This window comes from Hyperolius riggenbachi, chromosome 2, assembly GCF_040937935.1.
Source record: "Hyperolius riggenbachi isolate aHypRig1 chromosome 2, aHypRig1.pri, whole genome shotgun sequence".
Taxonomy (NCBI): Eukaryota; Metazoa; Chordata; class Amphibia; order Anura; family Hyperoliidae; genus Hyperolius; species Hyperolius riggenbachi.
Window position 1 is genome coordinate 141,395,286 of NC_090647.1, and position 15,479 is coordinate 141,410,764.

General features: G+C 43.8%; 1 protein-coding gene across 5 annotated transcripts in view; it reads right to left on the reverse strand.

Annotated features, from left to right (window-relative positions):
* RBMS2 (RNA binding motif single stranded interacting protein 2) overlaps window positions 1-15,479 on the reverse strand; it is a 192,540-nt gene that overhangs the window by 115,113 nt on the left and 61,948 nt on the right. Inside the window, exon 1 of one of the 5 annotated variants that reach the window (XM_068265169.1) lies at window positions 9,585-9,798. The exons of the other annotated variants lie outside the window; for them this stretch is intronic. Coding sequence (XP_068121270.1) covers window positions 9,585-9,629 — 45 coding nt within the window. The 5' untranslated portion in view covers window positions 9,630-9,798. Of the gene's footprint in view, window positions 1-9,584; window positions 9,799-15,479 lie in introns of those variants that run through there. 5 annotated transcript variants of the gene reach the window in all.

Genomic DNA, 15,479 nt, shown 5'->3' on the forward strand with positions numbered 1-15,479 from the left:
GGGGGAAAAAAGCTATAGTAATCGCTTTTTCAAGCGTTTTGCGATTTCCCTATATCTGCCATTATAAGCAAATCTGCCCAAAAATAGTACAGGCAGCGCTTTGGTGAGCGGATAGGAATCTAACCGCTCAGATGAGAACACTCTCATAGGGAATCATTGCTCCAGCCCTTTTAGGACAATTTTCAAAATTGCCGGCGCGTAAAAAAAATTCTGAAATCGCCCTAGTTGTGAACAAGCCCAGAAACACCAAACGCAGCTAATGCTGGACACTACATGTAGCGTCTACTACTGCATTTATGCGAGCAACGCCAGAAGCTATCATCACCTTCATTTAAAAACCGCTTCCATTCATCTGAAGTCAGCTGATCATGCTTTAACAACGCTTTCGTTACCTACTAAAAATGCTGCATTTACCGCCCACGTAAAGAGGAAAAAATGCAAACTGCCCTTTTATTATCTTAAGTTTTACAACTATAATCCTATGCCAACGATGGAAAGATTGATATGGGATTCAGAAGCCAGTCTATCCCATTCAGGAGTCGGCAGGAAATTTTGTAGGACCCAGATGTATTGATAACAGCAGCACGGTGGCGTAATGGTTAGCGCTCCCGCCTTGCAGCGCTGGGTTCCCAGTTCGAATCCCAGCCAGGTCAACATCTGCAAGGAGTTTGTATGTTCTCCCCGTGTCTGTGTGGGTTTCCTCCGGGCACTCCGGTTTATCCCAAAAACATACAGATAAGTTAATTGGCTTCCCCTAAATTGGCCCTAGACTACTATAGATACAATACACGATACGTACTGTACATATGACTATGGTAGGAATTACATTGTGAGCCCCTCCGACGGACAGTTAAGTGACAAGACAATATATACTCTATACAGCGCTGCGTAATATGATGGCGCTATATAAATAATATTAATGATAACAGTTAGGTCTCATTCACATTCTACTGTACAGTTTACATAAAGTAGTATAGCTATGCAGTAACCAAAGACATCAGATTCTATACATAAAAAGCAATGTGTGACAGAAAAAACAACAACTCAGCATCAAGGGCCCATTTACACTCGGGCAATTAGCAGGCATCTGCTGACAATCGCTAGCGCTTTTTAAAGCGCTAGTGCAATGTTAACTATAAGACAGTGATCTCCAGCGATTCACAATTAGCGCTAAATGAAAACGCGCTGCATACAGCATTTTTTGGCGATCGCTCAAAAATCGCAAAAACGGCCAGTAAAAAATGCCACGACAAAACACTAGCGATATTTGATAGTGTTTTGCGATTGTAAGTGTGAACAAGGCCTTAGGCACTAGCTTTGATTTGTGACAGGCTCCTTGGATTTGTTCAGTCCTTCTCTACATTAATAAAGCAGTTGCACTGAATGACACACAAAGTAACTCTTTCTATGTTGAGCATGGCATGCATTATTCTATTCTGATATGCCAACCTCAGTGTAATTAAGGGAAAAGTGAATGATTTAATCATGTCTCCCCTGGCACCTTCTGTCACCAGGACAGCAGAGCCAGACTGCTCTGTTTACAAAGCAAGAGCTGGCTTCACCTTTGTCAGGTTCAGTGAGGCGAGTTACTGAATCTGAGAAGGCGTAAGTGAAAGAAGCACCAATTGGAAACTTTCTACTCCGCCCCTCCTCTAGCTAATCCATACTTATGCATAAAAGTTTAAATCCCAAGTGAGTGCCATTGAGCCCTCCAGCCAGTACAAACTGATCAAACAGCTGTCCTTACACTGCACGGAGATAGCTACTTACAGACCGCGAGAGCCGCTTTCTACTGACAGCACATAGCACAGCCTGAACAAAAACTCAAATACATCATTCACATTCTGGAGTGCTGACACACCTGTTATGCATATGAGAGACTCACCGCCTATATAAGAACTTCCTGGTTTGTAGAGAATTCCCACATTATTTTGCGAGTTTGCATTGGCTAAGTGATTGTCTTGATCTCAGCACCGTTTGTGTCTTCCAACTCCTTGCTTGCCTCTCGCTGTGCATCAGATAGAAGTTCTCCACTCATTTTATACTCCTAATACTCTGGTTTCTGACTCCTGGTTTGTTCCTTCTGATACTTGTTACTTCATTGCTCAGAGCCCCCAATATACTATGGACGTCTGGAGTGTTCCTTACATCAAATCAGTTTTAACCCTGGGTACTTTTGTTCATCCTGTATTACTGAACCTCTGACTTCTGACCTTGGCTTAACAAATGAGTAACCCCTGCATTCCTGACTCGCAGCTGGACTTGTGCATTTCATTGCATAGCTGCTGTATTTATATATTAAAATCTATCTAGTGATCTTTTCTCACCTCTCTCTGCTTCTCAGCTCAGTGCAGTTCATTTGCTGGCTCTATACTAATTGCAGCTGACAAAGGAACGTAAACAAAAGATCATGTTATCACTTCTTCGGATGGGGCCAGAAGCTTTCCAATGAAGAACAAAGTGCTGTGTTTAACTGTTTGAATGCTGTTCTGCTACAATTTGTTTGTGGTAGTAGATTTCATGCTGTAAATAATCTTTTAGAGCAAAGAGGAAATGCTGAGTTTTATACCACTTTAGGGTGCATACACTTTAATTTCCCCACAATTAGTGTTTCGCCTACTGCAGGATCTCTATACTGCAAGGGGCCCAATGTTGTAGAGAGATGTCACCAAGCAATAGCCATGTGACATTTTCTGTGTCTATGAAGGAGGGAGACGACCACCCTGGGAACAGCAGACCAGCTTCACCAAGTAGGTAAAAAACGGGGTTAACAACAAGGAAAGGCCGCTCCACTGATCAAGGGCTGCCCAAACCCACTGCTTTCTCATGGACTGAATGGACTTGATCACTAACTGCAGCTTAAAAAGTGTACATGAGGTGACTTGTGACATGATGAAATAAACATGTGTATGTACAGCACAAAACATTAATAACCAGGCTGTTTTACTTGTTTTAATTTGCTGCCTAAAAGGAGTTATTTCTAGGCATGGAAGTGACAGCTTCTGTCTTGGCAGTACCTTGTTGGGAATATAGAAAAAAACTCACTGATAAGCAAATTACAGCCATACAAAGTTTAGAAAACTGGGCAGAAATCAATCGTTAGCTTTAAAGTCACAACAAAGCAAAGATATTCCTGCGACAGGACATGGAAGTGCCTGTAATAGAGTGCAAGCTCTGCAGGGCCAGTGACTGTTTTCAGAGTCTAGTGTACCAAATCAATAAGTTTTACTCCTATGGCAGGGTTCACACTTGATAGGTTTGCATGTGATTTTCCGCAATGCGAGTTCACATGAGAATTGGCATCCCATGTAAATAAATAGGTTTGTTCATATCTAGTTCCCATTTTCATAAACAGGGAATTAACTGCCTATAGCTTTTTTTTGGGGGGGGGGGGGGGGGGGGGACATGTTTAGGTTTTTTTTTTTGGACATGTTTATTTTTTACATTAGTTGCTGTAGAAATATGTGATTGTTCTACTTACGAACGCCGGATGTGTCCCCAAAAAAATGTGGGAAATATGGGTGCATTTGCTGCACATACAAGTGTGGCCCTGCCCTTAGAGTTCTCTCAGGAGAGCATTTTAATCGTGTCTACAAAGTACAAGGATCATACAGAAATGATTTGAACTGCATGAATTACATGGCCATTGATGCTCCCCTGGTTACAGTTCAGTCCCAAATGCTCCCCCTGGAGGGCAGTTGATGCACCACTGCCTTCATTGCAGCAACATCCATATTTCCTGACAGAATCAATCTTTGCCAGGGTTACACACCCACTCCCTGACAGCTGCTTGAAGGGCATCCTTGTCTGGAAACCACTGACTCCAACTCATTAAAAGGTGATTTGTTTGTTGTAGTTTGGACACAAGTAAAACCACTGCCAGAGTTTGCAATTCTCTTCCCCTTATGCACATTTTTTTTTTGATAATGCAAAGCCAGATGCCCAGCGTAAAGGGCGCCATCACCACAGTCCGCTATTGAGTATTCTCAGCATTTTAACCTTCCTTTCACAGGAAGCATGCAACCCACCTCTGTCAGTCATAACCGCTTCATATGTTGCGGTAAGCACACAGACAGCGCTGTAATTGGCACAATGTTCAACCACTTTGGCACCGGTCTAAGCGTCAGTTTCCGTCCTTTATTCCATGCCACTGCCAGTCACAGCGTTAAAATGCCAGGCTCATTACATTTTCAAATCTCAGAAAGCGAAGAACTGCTAAAAACAAATACCTCACTCAAGGTGCCCATTAAAGATACAATATTTTCCTCAGATGTGATCATTCCATTAGATCTGCAGCATCGTAAGTAATCATAAGGTAATTATCGATCTTTCCCATACTCAGGTTAATTAGGGCACTTTCTCTCTTCAATCATAAAACCCAATGCTACAATCAACAAAATTCTGTATTCCAATCGACTATAGAATAATTTCACGTCGATTTCCTCCACATACTGTGTGATTTTCTGAACAACTGGATCATATAAATCTGATCGAATGATCGCATCTGAGGACAATATTGTACTGTTAAAGTGGACCTTAACTCTTGAACAAGACAGAAGGAAAACAGAGAAATGCACCCTGTATAAATTTAGAGAGTTTAGCCTGTCTAATTCACCCTCACCTGCGACTAATCACAAATTATAATTTGATCTCTCCCGTGTCTGCTCAGGAATTTCGTCTGCCATGGCAAAGCAGCTAATTTATAAACACAGGATGTTAAAAGGATAACTGTAGTGAGAACAATATGGAGGCTGCCATATTTATTTCCTTTTAAGCAATACCATTTGCGTGGCAGCCCAGCTGGTCTAATTGGCCAGTAACAAAAACGCAGCTAATTTGGTCAGTTCTAACAATAATGTCAGAAACAACTGCTTTAATGGGTACATTTAGGTTTACTTGTAGCGAGATATCTTGCATACATTGTTGCTTCTTAGGAGCTAAAAAAAAAGGGTGGTCTATCATTAAGGTGCCAACGCTTCTCCTGTGAATTAAACTCTAGAGCAAAGTTTACAGAATCAAGGCGATGTATAAAGCATCACAGAACATTCTGCAGCTACACAAATGAATACAAATAAAACAGTATGGTCATATGCAGTACATAAATCAACCATGCGGCAACTGCCAAAGCCCTATTTCTTTTGTTTCCTGGAGAAAGGATCAGTAGATGGACAATGTAAGCTGACAGTCCTTCACCAGTATGTTACCTGAGGTCATCCATCATTCATCACTTTAATGGCCTTCAAATGCACAGAAATAATACATGAAGGAAGAACTACTAATTATTTCTATGCTAAGCTTGAATGTACCATAAAACTGCTGCCCATTGACAAGAGCTACTGAGTGCTACATAAACATTTCTATGTGACAGCCTTATTTCCTACTGAGATACAGGAAGCAAACACACTGCCATTTTCCCAATGTCCATGCATTACATAGAACTCTTTAAAAAATTATGAAATGCAATACATGAGAAGAAGTGCTATCACTAATAGGTCATGAGATCAGAAAATAAGAATTCTGTGCTGTACATGTACTTGTATGAGTCTCACGGTATAACACTGGGTGTGAAGCTTACTACGGTGGCTGGATAGTGTAATGGTTGAAGGACAACTGAAGAGAAAGGTATATGGAGGCTACCATGTTTATTTTCTTTTAGGGACCGTTTCCACTAGAACGAATCTGCATGCGTTTTCTGCATGCAGATTCACATAACCAATATAAATCAATGGGTCTGTTTCCACTTGTCAGAAATTCTGTGCGGTGACCTGTGCAGAAAAAATCTGCACAGCAGAGCCATCAGAACTCGCATACCGCAAGGCTAGTGTGCATTCGCCTGTAATGTATTTAATAGGAAATTCGCATGAGTTTTAGTTATGCTAATTTTTCATGCAAATTCGCGTATGTTTTCGCTTAAAATCAATGTAAAAGCACACAGGCACTGACATGGTTAAATTCGCATACTTACAAACAGATGTGAAATTTAATGCGTTTTCGTGTTAAAATTTGCATACAATCGCATACGATTTTGCATTCGCATGCAAATTTTTGTCACGTTTTCTGCAATGGAATCGCACTACGCCAGTGGAAACAGGCCCTGAAGCAATACCAGTTGCCTGGCTGTCCTGCTGACCCTCTACCTCTAATACTTTCAGCCATAGGCCCTGAACAAGCATGCAGCAGATCTGGTGTTTCTGACATTATTGTCAGATCTGACAGATTAGCTGCATGCTTGTTTCTGGTGTTATTCAGACACTTCTGCAGCCTAATGCTGGGGATATATGGTACGTTTCTGTACCGTGTATCGACCAGCTGATCCAGCCAGCTGATAATATTCAGCTGGCCCAATCATGCCGCTCGACCCGCGCCCGCTCGATCTCCGCCCGCGTACAATGGCAGGGAATCGAGCGGTGATAATGAAGCGCCGGCGGGAACGAGCGGCAATCGATCCGCAAGCGCGGACGGACGAGCGGGGATGCGCTGGCTCGATCCGGCGCATTAAACGAGCCGTGTATGCCTGGCATAACAGACCAGCAGGGCTGCCAAGCAACTGGTATTGTTTAATAAGAAACAAACATGGCAGCCTCCATAGTCTTCTCAATTCAGTTGTCCTTTAAGGCCTAGGTTCTCAACGTGTGGTACGTGTACCCCAGGGGGTACTTCTGATGGTTCCAAGGGGTACTCGGGCTTTATATACTTAACCAAGAATAACAAATTTAGAGTTGTAGAAAATGAAAAATCCTATTTAAACAACACCAAATTAGTGTTTTAGCTATTTAAAAGCAATAGTAAAGGCTTGGAAATAGTTTAGAACCAATTATCATGTACTAGCCTTAAATATATATTTGTCAAGGGGTACTTGTGATGTTTACTATGCTAAGGGGTACTTGGTGAGTACAAGGTTTTAAAAGGGGTACATACCAATAAAATGTTGAGAAACTGCTTTAAGGGAACCGGGGTTTGAATCTTGGCTCTGCCTGTTCAGTAAGCCAGCACCTATTCAGTAGAGAACCTTTGGCAAGTCTCCCTAACACTGCCAATAGAGCACATCCTAGTGGCTGGCTGCAGCTCTGGCGCTTTAAATCCACCAGGAGAAAAGTGTGATATAAATGTTCTGTTGTCTTACTACACTGATTGCACATCATGTGGTGATCAGGCAGGGCTACCCTCATACTAGTGGTTCTGCATTCCAGACTAACCCAGACCAGGCAACCACCAAGCAACAATCCCTGCATGCTACTATACCCCATAGAGGACACCTTAATGTGGAATGTAGAATCCAGTCTGGTCAATCCAGGAACCGAAGGAACTTTCTTAGGAACCAGTTCAATTTAAACAGTTTAAAAAGAAGTTAAAAAAACAACAACAACAAACACACACACACACACACACACACAGGATGCAGATGCACTGCCCAGAAGTACAAATAAAAACGTCTGCCTAGCTCAGTTCTGATGCAGCTGAAACATGGGGCCTTTTTATCTGTACTGAATAAAGCCGCACAGCATTACACATCACTACAGCCAGCAGCACTGCTATGAATGGTGCGCATCGCTTGACATTTTCCAATACCATTTCATCAACTAAAGGAAATTATCACATTATTTAGCTCCAGGTGAGTGTCAAACTATCTCCTCCACATTCCTTCAGTCAACTCCAACTCTTCATGACCATTTGTATGACCATATGTCAAACTAAAGCGTACCTTAAATCCTGTCATGTGATGTGATCATCAGGAAAATATTACATACATTATATATGTATATAGTGCCAGTACAATATTAAGAATCAGTATCTTGTAATCCCCATCAAATCAAGGATTAAGTTAATTTTAGTAATTCAAAACAATTATTCTTATTTAGTTCTGTTGAGTCTACTGAGATCACAGATATGTCCCATCTTTTGTCTCTTCCTCTTCACCAGTTGGAAAATCCTTGACTAGGGATGATGAAGGAGATGGAAATCATTTCTCCTTTGCATTCAAATGTCAAGTAAATGTTATGCAGCTTGAACTGGGACCAATAAAAATTGACAGGATGTTATTCTGATTGGTCCAATATCAAGCTGTACATCATTTACATGAAATTTGAATGAAAGGAAAAATTATTTGCATCTCGTTGTTCATCCCTATCCTTGACCATTTACCACTGTAGCTCCCAAAAGAGATGCCTTCATCCCATCTTCCCCCTTCCCTCTCCACAGGCAGAATATTCTGCTCAGCAGGGAACAAGTAAACTGTCACCCAAAATTCTCACAAGATCATTTCAGGTGACAATATGTGTATGTGGCTTATCATTGGCAAAAAGGAGAACAGCACTATGCTGTCAATCTTACAATGAAATTTTATGCAGGAAGGGAAACTGACTCATTAGTGTGCTGCTGCTTTACGAAGTCCTGTTGGCATACCCTGAACTTTCTGCATTGACTAGAATGTGCTGAGGAAGAAAACAGCTTCCTAAGTGACCAGCTGACACAGGAGCAGGTAAACATGCCCATTAACGGTACAGTTTTTTTTTTTTTATTATTACATTCAAAAGTAATCGGAATGAAATTATCGATTTTTCCCATACACAGGCCAATTAAGGCATTTCCTCTCTTCCAATTCTATCGTAAAATCCAACCTTCAGATCAATTACATTTTTTTCATCCTATCAACCATAGATTAGTTTTACATCGATTTTCACCACAGACTGCACACTTTTCTGTCCAATTTGATCGTAAAAATCATGTTGAAAGATCGCATCTGATGAAAAAAATTGTACCGTTAGCAATATTATGCATCCAGCATACTTCTTCAGCTGACCTCAGCTAGACGGATTGTCTAATAAGCCGCAGAACCACACAAAATGAAAACCTGCAGCTCTCTTTTGGAATTTATTCCTGTAAAATGGGTGCTTATTTGTTATAACCCCCACGGCAAACTCTTTGTGAAGCAATCAACAAGAATGGGATGAAGTAATCCATTTTACGTCACTTTATATCATCAAGTGACGAAATTGGCATCAATGACTACTCATGGTAATACTACGCCCCAAATACCTGCTCAACCGTACGCTACATACATACCGTATATATTTACTACATTGAGAGACAGAGAGATGATCCAACCCCATTAACTAAAAGCAGCAATCCCCCTTTGGCACAGAAGTAGCACAGTTTTCTCTTTGATGCTCTCATAAATTGTGAATATACTGCAGGAAATGGGAACCTGGACAGATGGCACAGATTCAAAATAAATATATGCTGTAGAAAAAATATTTAGAATGGCATAATAATAAAATAAAAAAACAAGAGTGGGCATAGGATAGAATGATAGGAGTGCTAGCTGGTGGAATGTGCAGGGATGCCCATAACACAGCAGGGCATGTTGGTAGCATCTCACGTATGACCACCAGTAGAATCCCCTTTCTCTCCATGCTATAGTATCGATCCTGGCAGTATGCTGTGACCAGGACTGAATGGGTTACGTGCTAACGTGCTGCTCAGCCACACTGGCTGCGTCCCCTGCCTGCCCTCCACACTCTCTCCAGCAGCCACTCATTGTTCCATGCCAGCCATGCCCGCAGCAGCAGCTCCCAGGCGCCTACCAGTTTCCCGGTGGGTATCCTCACGGGCATGCTAGAGAAGATCATCCTGTGCCGAGGTTGCGCTGCCCCTTCCAGGGGGATCGGTGCTCCCCGGCTGCCCTGCGTCCGCGCTCTCGTAGTAAAGGGTCAAATCGGGGCTGACGTCGCTATTGGATCAACTGGAAAGGCAGGAATACAATGTTCCTGTAACTTTCATTAACAAAAAAAAAAAAGAAAAAGAAAAGGGCAGGGCTGCTGCTACAGCTAGCCCCGCCCACGCATGATTGGCTGTCCCACACGCGGGTGATGCTGCGGGACGAGACTGGCCACGCCTGCTGCAGCAATACTGCTAGCTGGGAATGTGTACGGGGTGTGTGTGTGGTGGGGGAGATGAGGGATGGGGCGGCCAGTAGTGAAGGGAACAGACCTCCTCCTACTCCTCGTCCCCTTTGTGGCTCCCTCCACGTGGGTTTGTCCTGCTGCTGGGAGGCGCATTGTTCCAGTGCAGGGATTCCTGGCATACTTGAGGATTTAATCAGCAGATCAGGAGCTGAGCCAGAGACACTGATCCACATCCCTCCCGCCCAGCTTCCCATCTCTCTGGCTTGCAGGAGCAGTCCCCTTTTTTCTATTAGGCACAAAAGAAGGTAAAACATACAACACCCCTGTTCTCCACAACAAAAGGCTCTGGATGCCTAAGACAAACACCATTGACATTTAACAAATCACTCCAGCGTGGTGTTTTATATACTGCGATGTCTGTTGCTCTTAGTATTTGTACTACTCTATAGTTTGAACAGCTTGGCAGCTGTAGTTTCACTTTCAGCACACGGGGCCCCTGAGCAATCAGACTGTTCCACATTAGTCTGACTCCTTTGTTGGACCCACCAGCAGCACTCACATACCATGTGCTGATAATAGGAAACACATGCTATGACGGAATGTGTGTCTTTGAAAGAAAATGCTTTTTTGCCTACGTTATTTATTGTAATTGACTTATTTCAGGTGATTAAGTCATGTCATAGGCTGCACAATTAGTAATTCTTAAATGAAAGTAAAAAAAAACTATAGAAGTACCAATGTCTGGGTGAATTGACTGGATTGGACAAAGATCCCTATCCGGGCAGTTTTCCACAATCCAACCCAAACTCATTATTCCCTGGTGGAAAAGCTATGGCCCAGCATTGAAATGTAGTTGATTGCCAATTCTCAAGATAATGATGGTACCATAGTTGTGAATATGTACTACATGCAATACACTGATTTATGTGAAAGGGGGGGGGGGGGGGGGGGTGTTATGTTATTAATATAATACAATCAGCTTTCAGTGGTGCTGTACAGAAATATCAGTGCTAATTGGCTGAGTAGTGCTGGCGTACTTACTACAACCTATCTGAAACCTAAAAGTTCACCCAATCACGTTACTGGAATTGTTCTGAGTTTTCCTTCTGGGTTACCTAAAGTAGACTATTAGCAAAATATCTACATTGTACATTTACATACTGTTGTTTTGGATCATGGCTATAGTGTGCTTTTTGGGACCCAGTAAAGTTTCCTCCCACATTTAGTTCCGCCTGTTGGTAAAATCTCTGCCCACCTCTCCACTGCCACACTCTAACCTTCCTCTTCTCCGATGCGTAACACTAACCTCCTCCTCTCCGATGCGTAACCCTAACCGTCGTCCTTTCCGATGCGTAACCCTAACCGTCGTCCTTTCCGATGCGTAACCCTAACCGTCGTCCTTTCCGATGCGTAACTCTAACCGTCGTCCTTTCCGATGCGTAACCCTAACCGTCGTCCTTTCCTATGCGTAACCCTAAATGTCATCCTTTCCGATGCGTAACACTAACCGACCTCTCCGATGCGCAACACTAACCGTCCTCCTCTGTGATGCGTAACGCTAACCGTCCTCCTCTGCGATGCGTAACGCTAACCGTCCTCCTCTGCGATGCGTAACGCTAACCGTCCTCCTCTGCGATGCGTAACGCTAACCGTCCTCCTCTGCGATGCGTAACGCTAACCGTCCTCCTCTGCGATGCGCAACACTAACCGTCCTCCTCTGCGATGCGCAACACTAACCGACCTCTCCGATGCGCAACACTAACCGTCCTCCTCTGCGATGCGTAACGCTAACCGTCCTCCTCTGCGATGCGTAACGCTAACCGTCCTCCTCTGCGATGCGTAACGCTAACCGTCCTCCTCTGCGATGCGTAACGCTAACCGTCCTCCTCTGCGATGCGTAACGCTAACCGTCCTCCTCTGCGATGCGTAACGCTAACCGTCCTCCTCTCCGATGCGTAACACTAACCGTCCTCTCCGATGCGTAACACTAATCGTCCTCCTCTCCGATGCGTAACACTGTCTTCCTGTCCCATGCGTAACAATAACCGTCCTCCTCTCCGATGCGTAAAACTAATGCTGGGTACACACTATGAGATTTTCTGGCCGATTTACTGTCAGATCGATTATTTCCAACATGTCCGATTTGCTTTCTGATCCATTTCCAAGCATTTTCCGATGATTTCCTATTAAAGAGAACGGAAATCGATCGGAAAATGCTCGGAAAGCAAATTGGACATGTTGGAAATAATCGATCTGACAATAAATCGGCCAGAGAATCTCATACGTGTGTACCCAGCATAAGCTAGTTCAGGATAAGAGGATCATTATGAGCCAGGCCAGGTGCAGAAGCCAGAGGATCATTATCCACCAGGATCAGATGAGGATCATTATCAACCAGGCCAGCTGCAGAAGCCAGAGGATCATTATCAGCCATACTAGATGCCGAAGCCAGAGGATGATTATCAGCCATGCTAGGTGCTGAAGCCAGAGGATCATTATCAGCCAGGCCAGCTGCAGAAGCCAGAGGATCATTATCAGCCAGGCCAGCTGCAGAAGCCAGAGGATCATTATCAGCCAGGCCAGCTGCAGAAGCCAGAGGATCATTATCAGCCAGGCCAGCTGCAGAAGCCAGAGGATCATTATCAGCCAGGCCAGCTGCAGAAGCCAGAGGATCATTATCAGCCAGGCCAGCTGCAGAAGCCGGAGGATCATTATCAGCCAGGCCAGCTGCAGAAGCCGGAGGATCATTATCAGCCAGGCCAGCTGCAGAAGCCGGAGGATCATTATCAGCCAGGCCAGCTGCAAAAGCCAGAGGATCATTATCCACCAGGATCAGAAGCCAGAGGATCATTATCAGCCAGGCCAGCTGCAGAAGCCAGAGGATCATTATTAGCCAGACCTGGGTCACAATTCAGAGGCTCCTTATCTGCCAGTATCAGATGCTAGATGAATATTATAGGCCAGGTGCAGAAGCAAGAGGATTGGTATCAGGCAAGAAACGTGCAGAAGCCAGAAGGTTAATATCAGCTATGGTCAGAAGCCAGTGAATCATTGTTAGCCTAGCCAAAGTCAGAAGCCAGATTATCAGTCCTAAATGAGGTCAGATTTGCCAAATCCAGGAGCCTAGTAATGAGAATAAAGAACCAGGAGGAGGAGTCAGGAGCAGGCACTCTGAGATAGGGATGAAGACCATGAATTATGATTGTTAGTGTTTGCATGCCTGTAAGTGGGAACTACATGCATGCTTTACATGCGTATGCATGGAGTATAATTTTAGTGTAGAGACATAGAAAATATCCATAGTATAAGTACCTGACTCTCTACACTCTACCCTGACACTAGAATGCTATTCAGTGAAGCTGGTTGATTGTTCAGTATTTTACAGTAATGTGCTTATAGAGGGGGCTTGACTGTGAGAGTGGAAAGCAGAATGATGACTCATCAGTGTGCTGCTCCTTCACACTGTCCAATTAGCACATTGTTGGAGTGGTTTTAGCTAAGATTTTCTTGCTCAGCTGCAAAGATGAGAAAGGTATGGGCCAGAATAAATGGATCTGTGTCCCTCCTGGTAATGTGTGGACATACTGTAGAATTGTCTAGCCAAATGACTGGTTGGATAACATAAGAATTCTCTTGGCATGTAAGAAATGTAACATATACCATGCGGTTACCCAAAACATTGACACCACCTCCTTTATATTGTGTATGTCCCTCTTGGGCCACAGGACAGCTGTGACCCCTTGAGGTGTGAACTCCACAAGTCCTCTTCTGTGGTATCTGGTTACAAGATGGTAGCAACAGATTATCATAAGTTCTATAACTTGTGGGGTGTGGCCTTCATGGATCACACTCTTTCTTTAAAGCATATCTCACAGATACTTGATTGGACTGAGATCTGGAGAATTTGGAGGCTGAAGAAAACGTGATTCATCAGATCAGACCACCTTCTTCCTTTGCTCCATTTCTAACACCCATATGCTTATTCTATGTGCTTGTGGCATTGGACAGGGGTCTGCATGAACCTGATTGCTGTGCAGCTATGCAGTATCAAATGCAGAAATCTGTGACCCCATGTTGTTCTGACAGCATTCTCGCGTGGCCATAATTGCAGTAAAGGTTATGTGGGACAGGTCCGGACAGGCTAGGCTTCCCTACCCAGGTGCGTCAGTAAACCTTGTGCGCTTATATCTGCTCACTAGTTCACTGGGTGTCCTTACTTGTTTGGACTACTTTAAGTAGGGGATATCCACTTCATATTTAGACGACCCCCCACCCCTTCCCCATAAGTCCTGCTGTTTAGGAAATGTTCTTACCCAGTCATCAGGCCATCAGAAGCCTTTGTCAGAGTCACTCAGATCCTTATACTTGCCTATTTCCCCTGCTTCTTATGTGTCGTTTTACAGGACCAACTGTTCACTTGCCAGGTAAAATATCCCACCCCTGCCAGGTGCCATTGTGACAACATAATCAATATAAGGCTGGCCATACACTGTTCGATGTGGCCATGAGATCATATGATCAAAGAGGGATCTATCTGATCGAATCCCTCCATACATTGCACACAGATTTTCAATAGATTTCAGCATGAAATCTTTAGAAAACCTGTGTGCACTACCTGTCGGGGTCCCCCCCCCCCTCCCCCCTTCACGGGCTGTGCAGAGTGTAGGCAGTGTAGCTTACACTCCCTTGTCTGCAGGTGGACGTTCTCCTCTGTCTTCTCTCTACTGATGGATGCTCCTCCCTGTCTCTACTCTTCTGGGTACTGTGTTCCATGACAAATACTAGAGACCAAGGGCCCAATGGCCGTACCTTAAAGAGAATCTGTATTGTTAAAATCGCACAAAAGTAAACATACCAGTGCGTTAGGGGACATCTCCTATTACCCTCTGTCACAATTTCGCCGCTCCTCGCCGCATTAAAAGTGGTTAAAAACAGTTTTTAAAAGTTTGTTTGTAAACAAACAAAATGGCCACCAAAACAGGAAGTAGGTTAATGTACAGTATGTCCACACATAGAAAATACATCCATACACCAGCAGGCTGTATACAGCCTTCCTTTTGAATCTCAAGAGATCATTTGTGTGTTTCTTTCCCCCCTGAGGGGGGAGTGCATAGCAGAACCACAACACTGAAGAACTTGGCAGCCTTCCAGACACAGGCTGACAAGTCTGACAAGGGAAAGATACATTGATTTATTACAGAGACTGTGATAGTACAAAGTGCTGCAGTAAGCCAGAACACATTAGAATAGCTTTTGGAACTTGTAGGATGATAAAAAAACAGGATGCAATTTTTGTTACAGAGTCTCTTTAAGTGACTACTAGAGGCCTCTAGTATTTGGTCTCTAGCCTTTGTGACGTGACACAGGCGCCCCAGGAGAGAAGAGACAGGAAGGAGCATCCGTCCATGGTGAGAAGACACTGGGGAAGGTGGACAGGTGAGTGTAGGCTTTGCTGCGTACACCACTCATCTTAAAATCGGATGTTGCTAGCATTGTGGTCTCGACTCGCTGCCGATCGAACACAATCTTCCATCCAGGGTGATCAGTGTACATCAACTGTGCTCATTAAGCAAC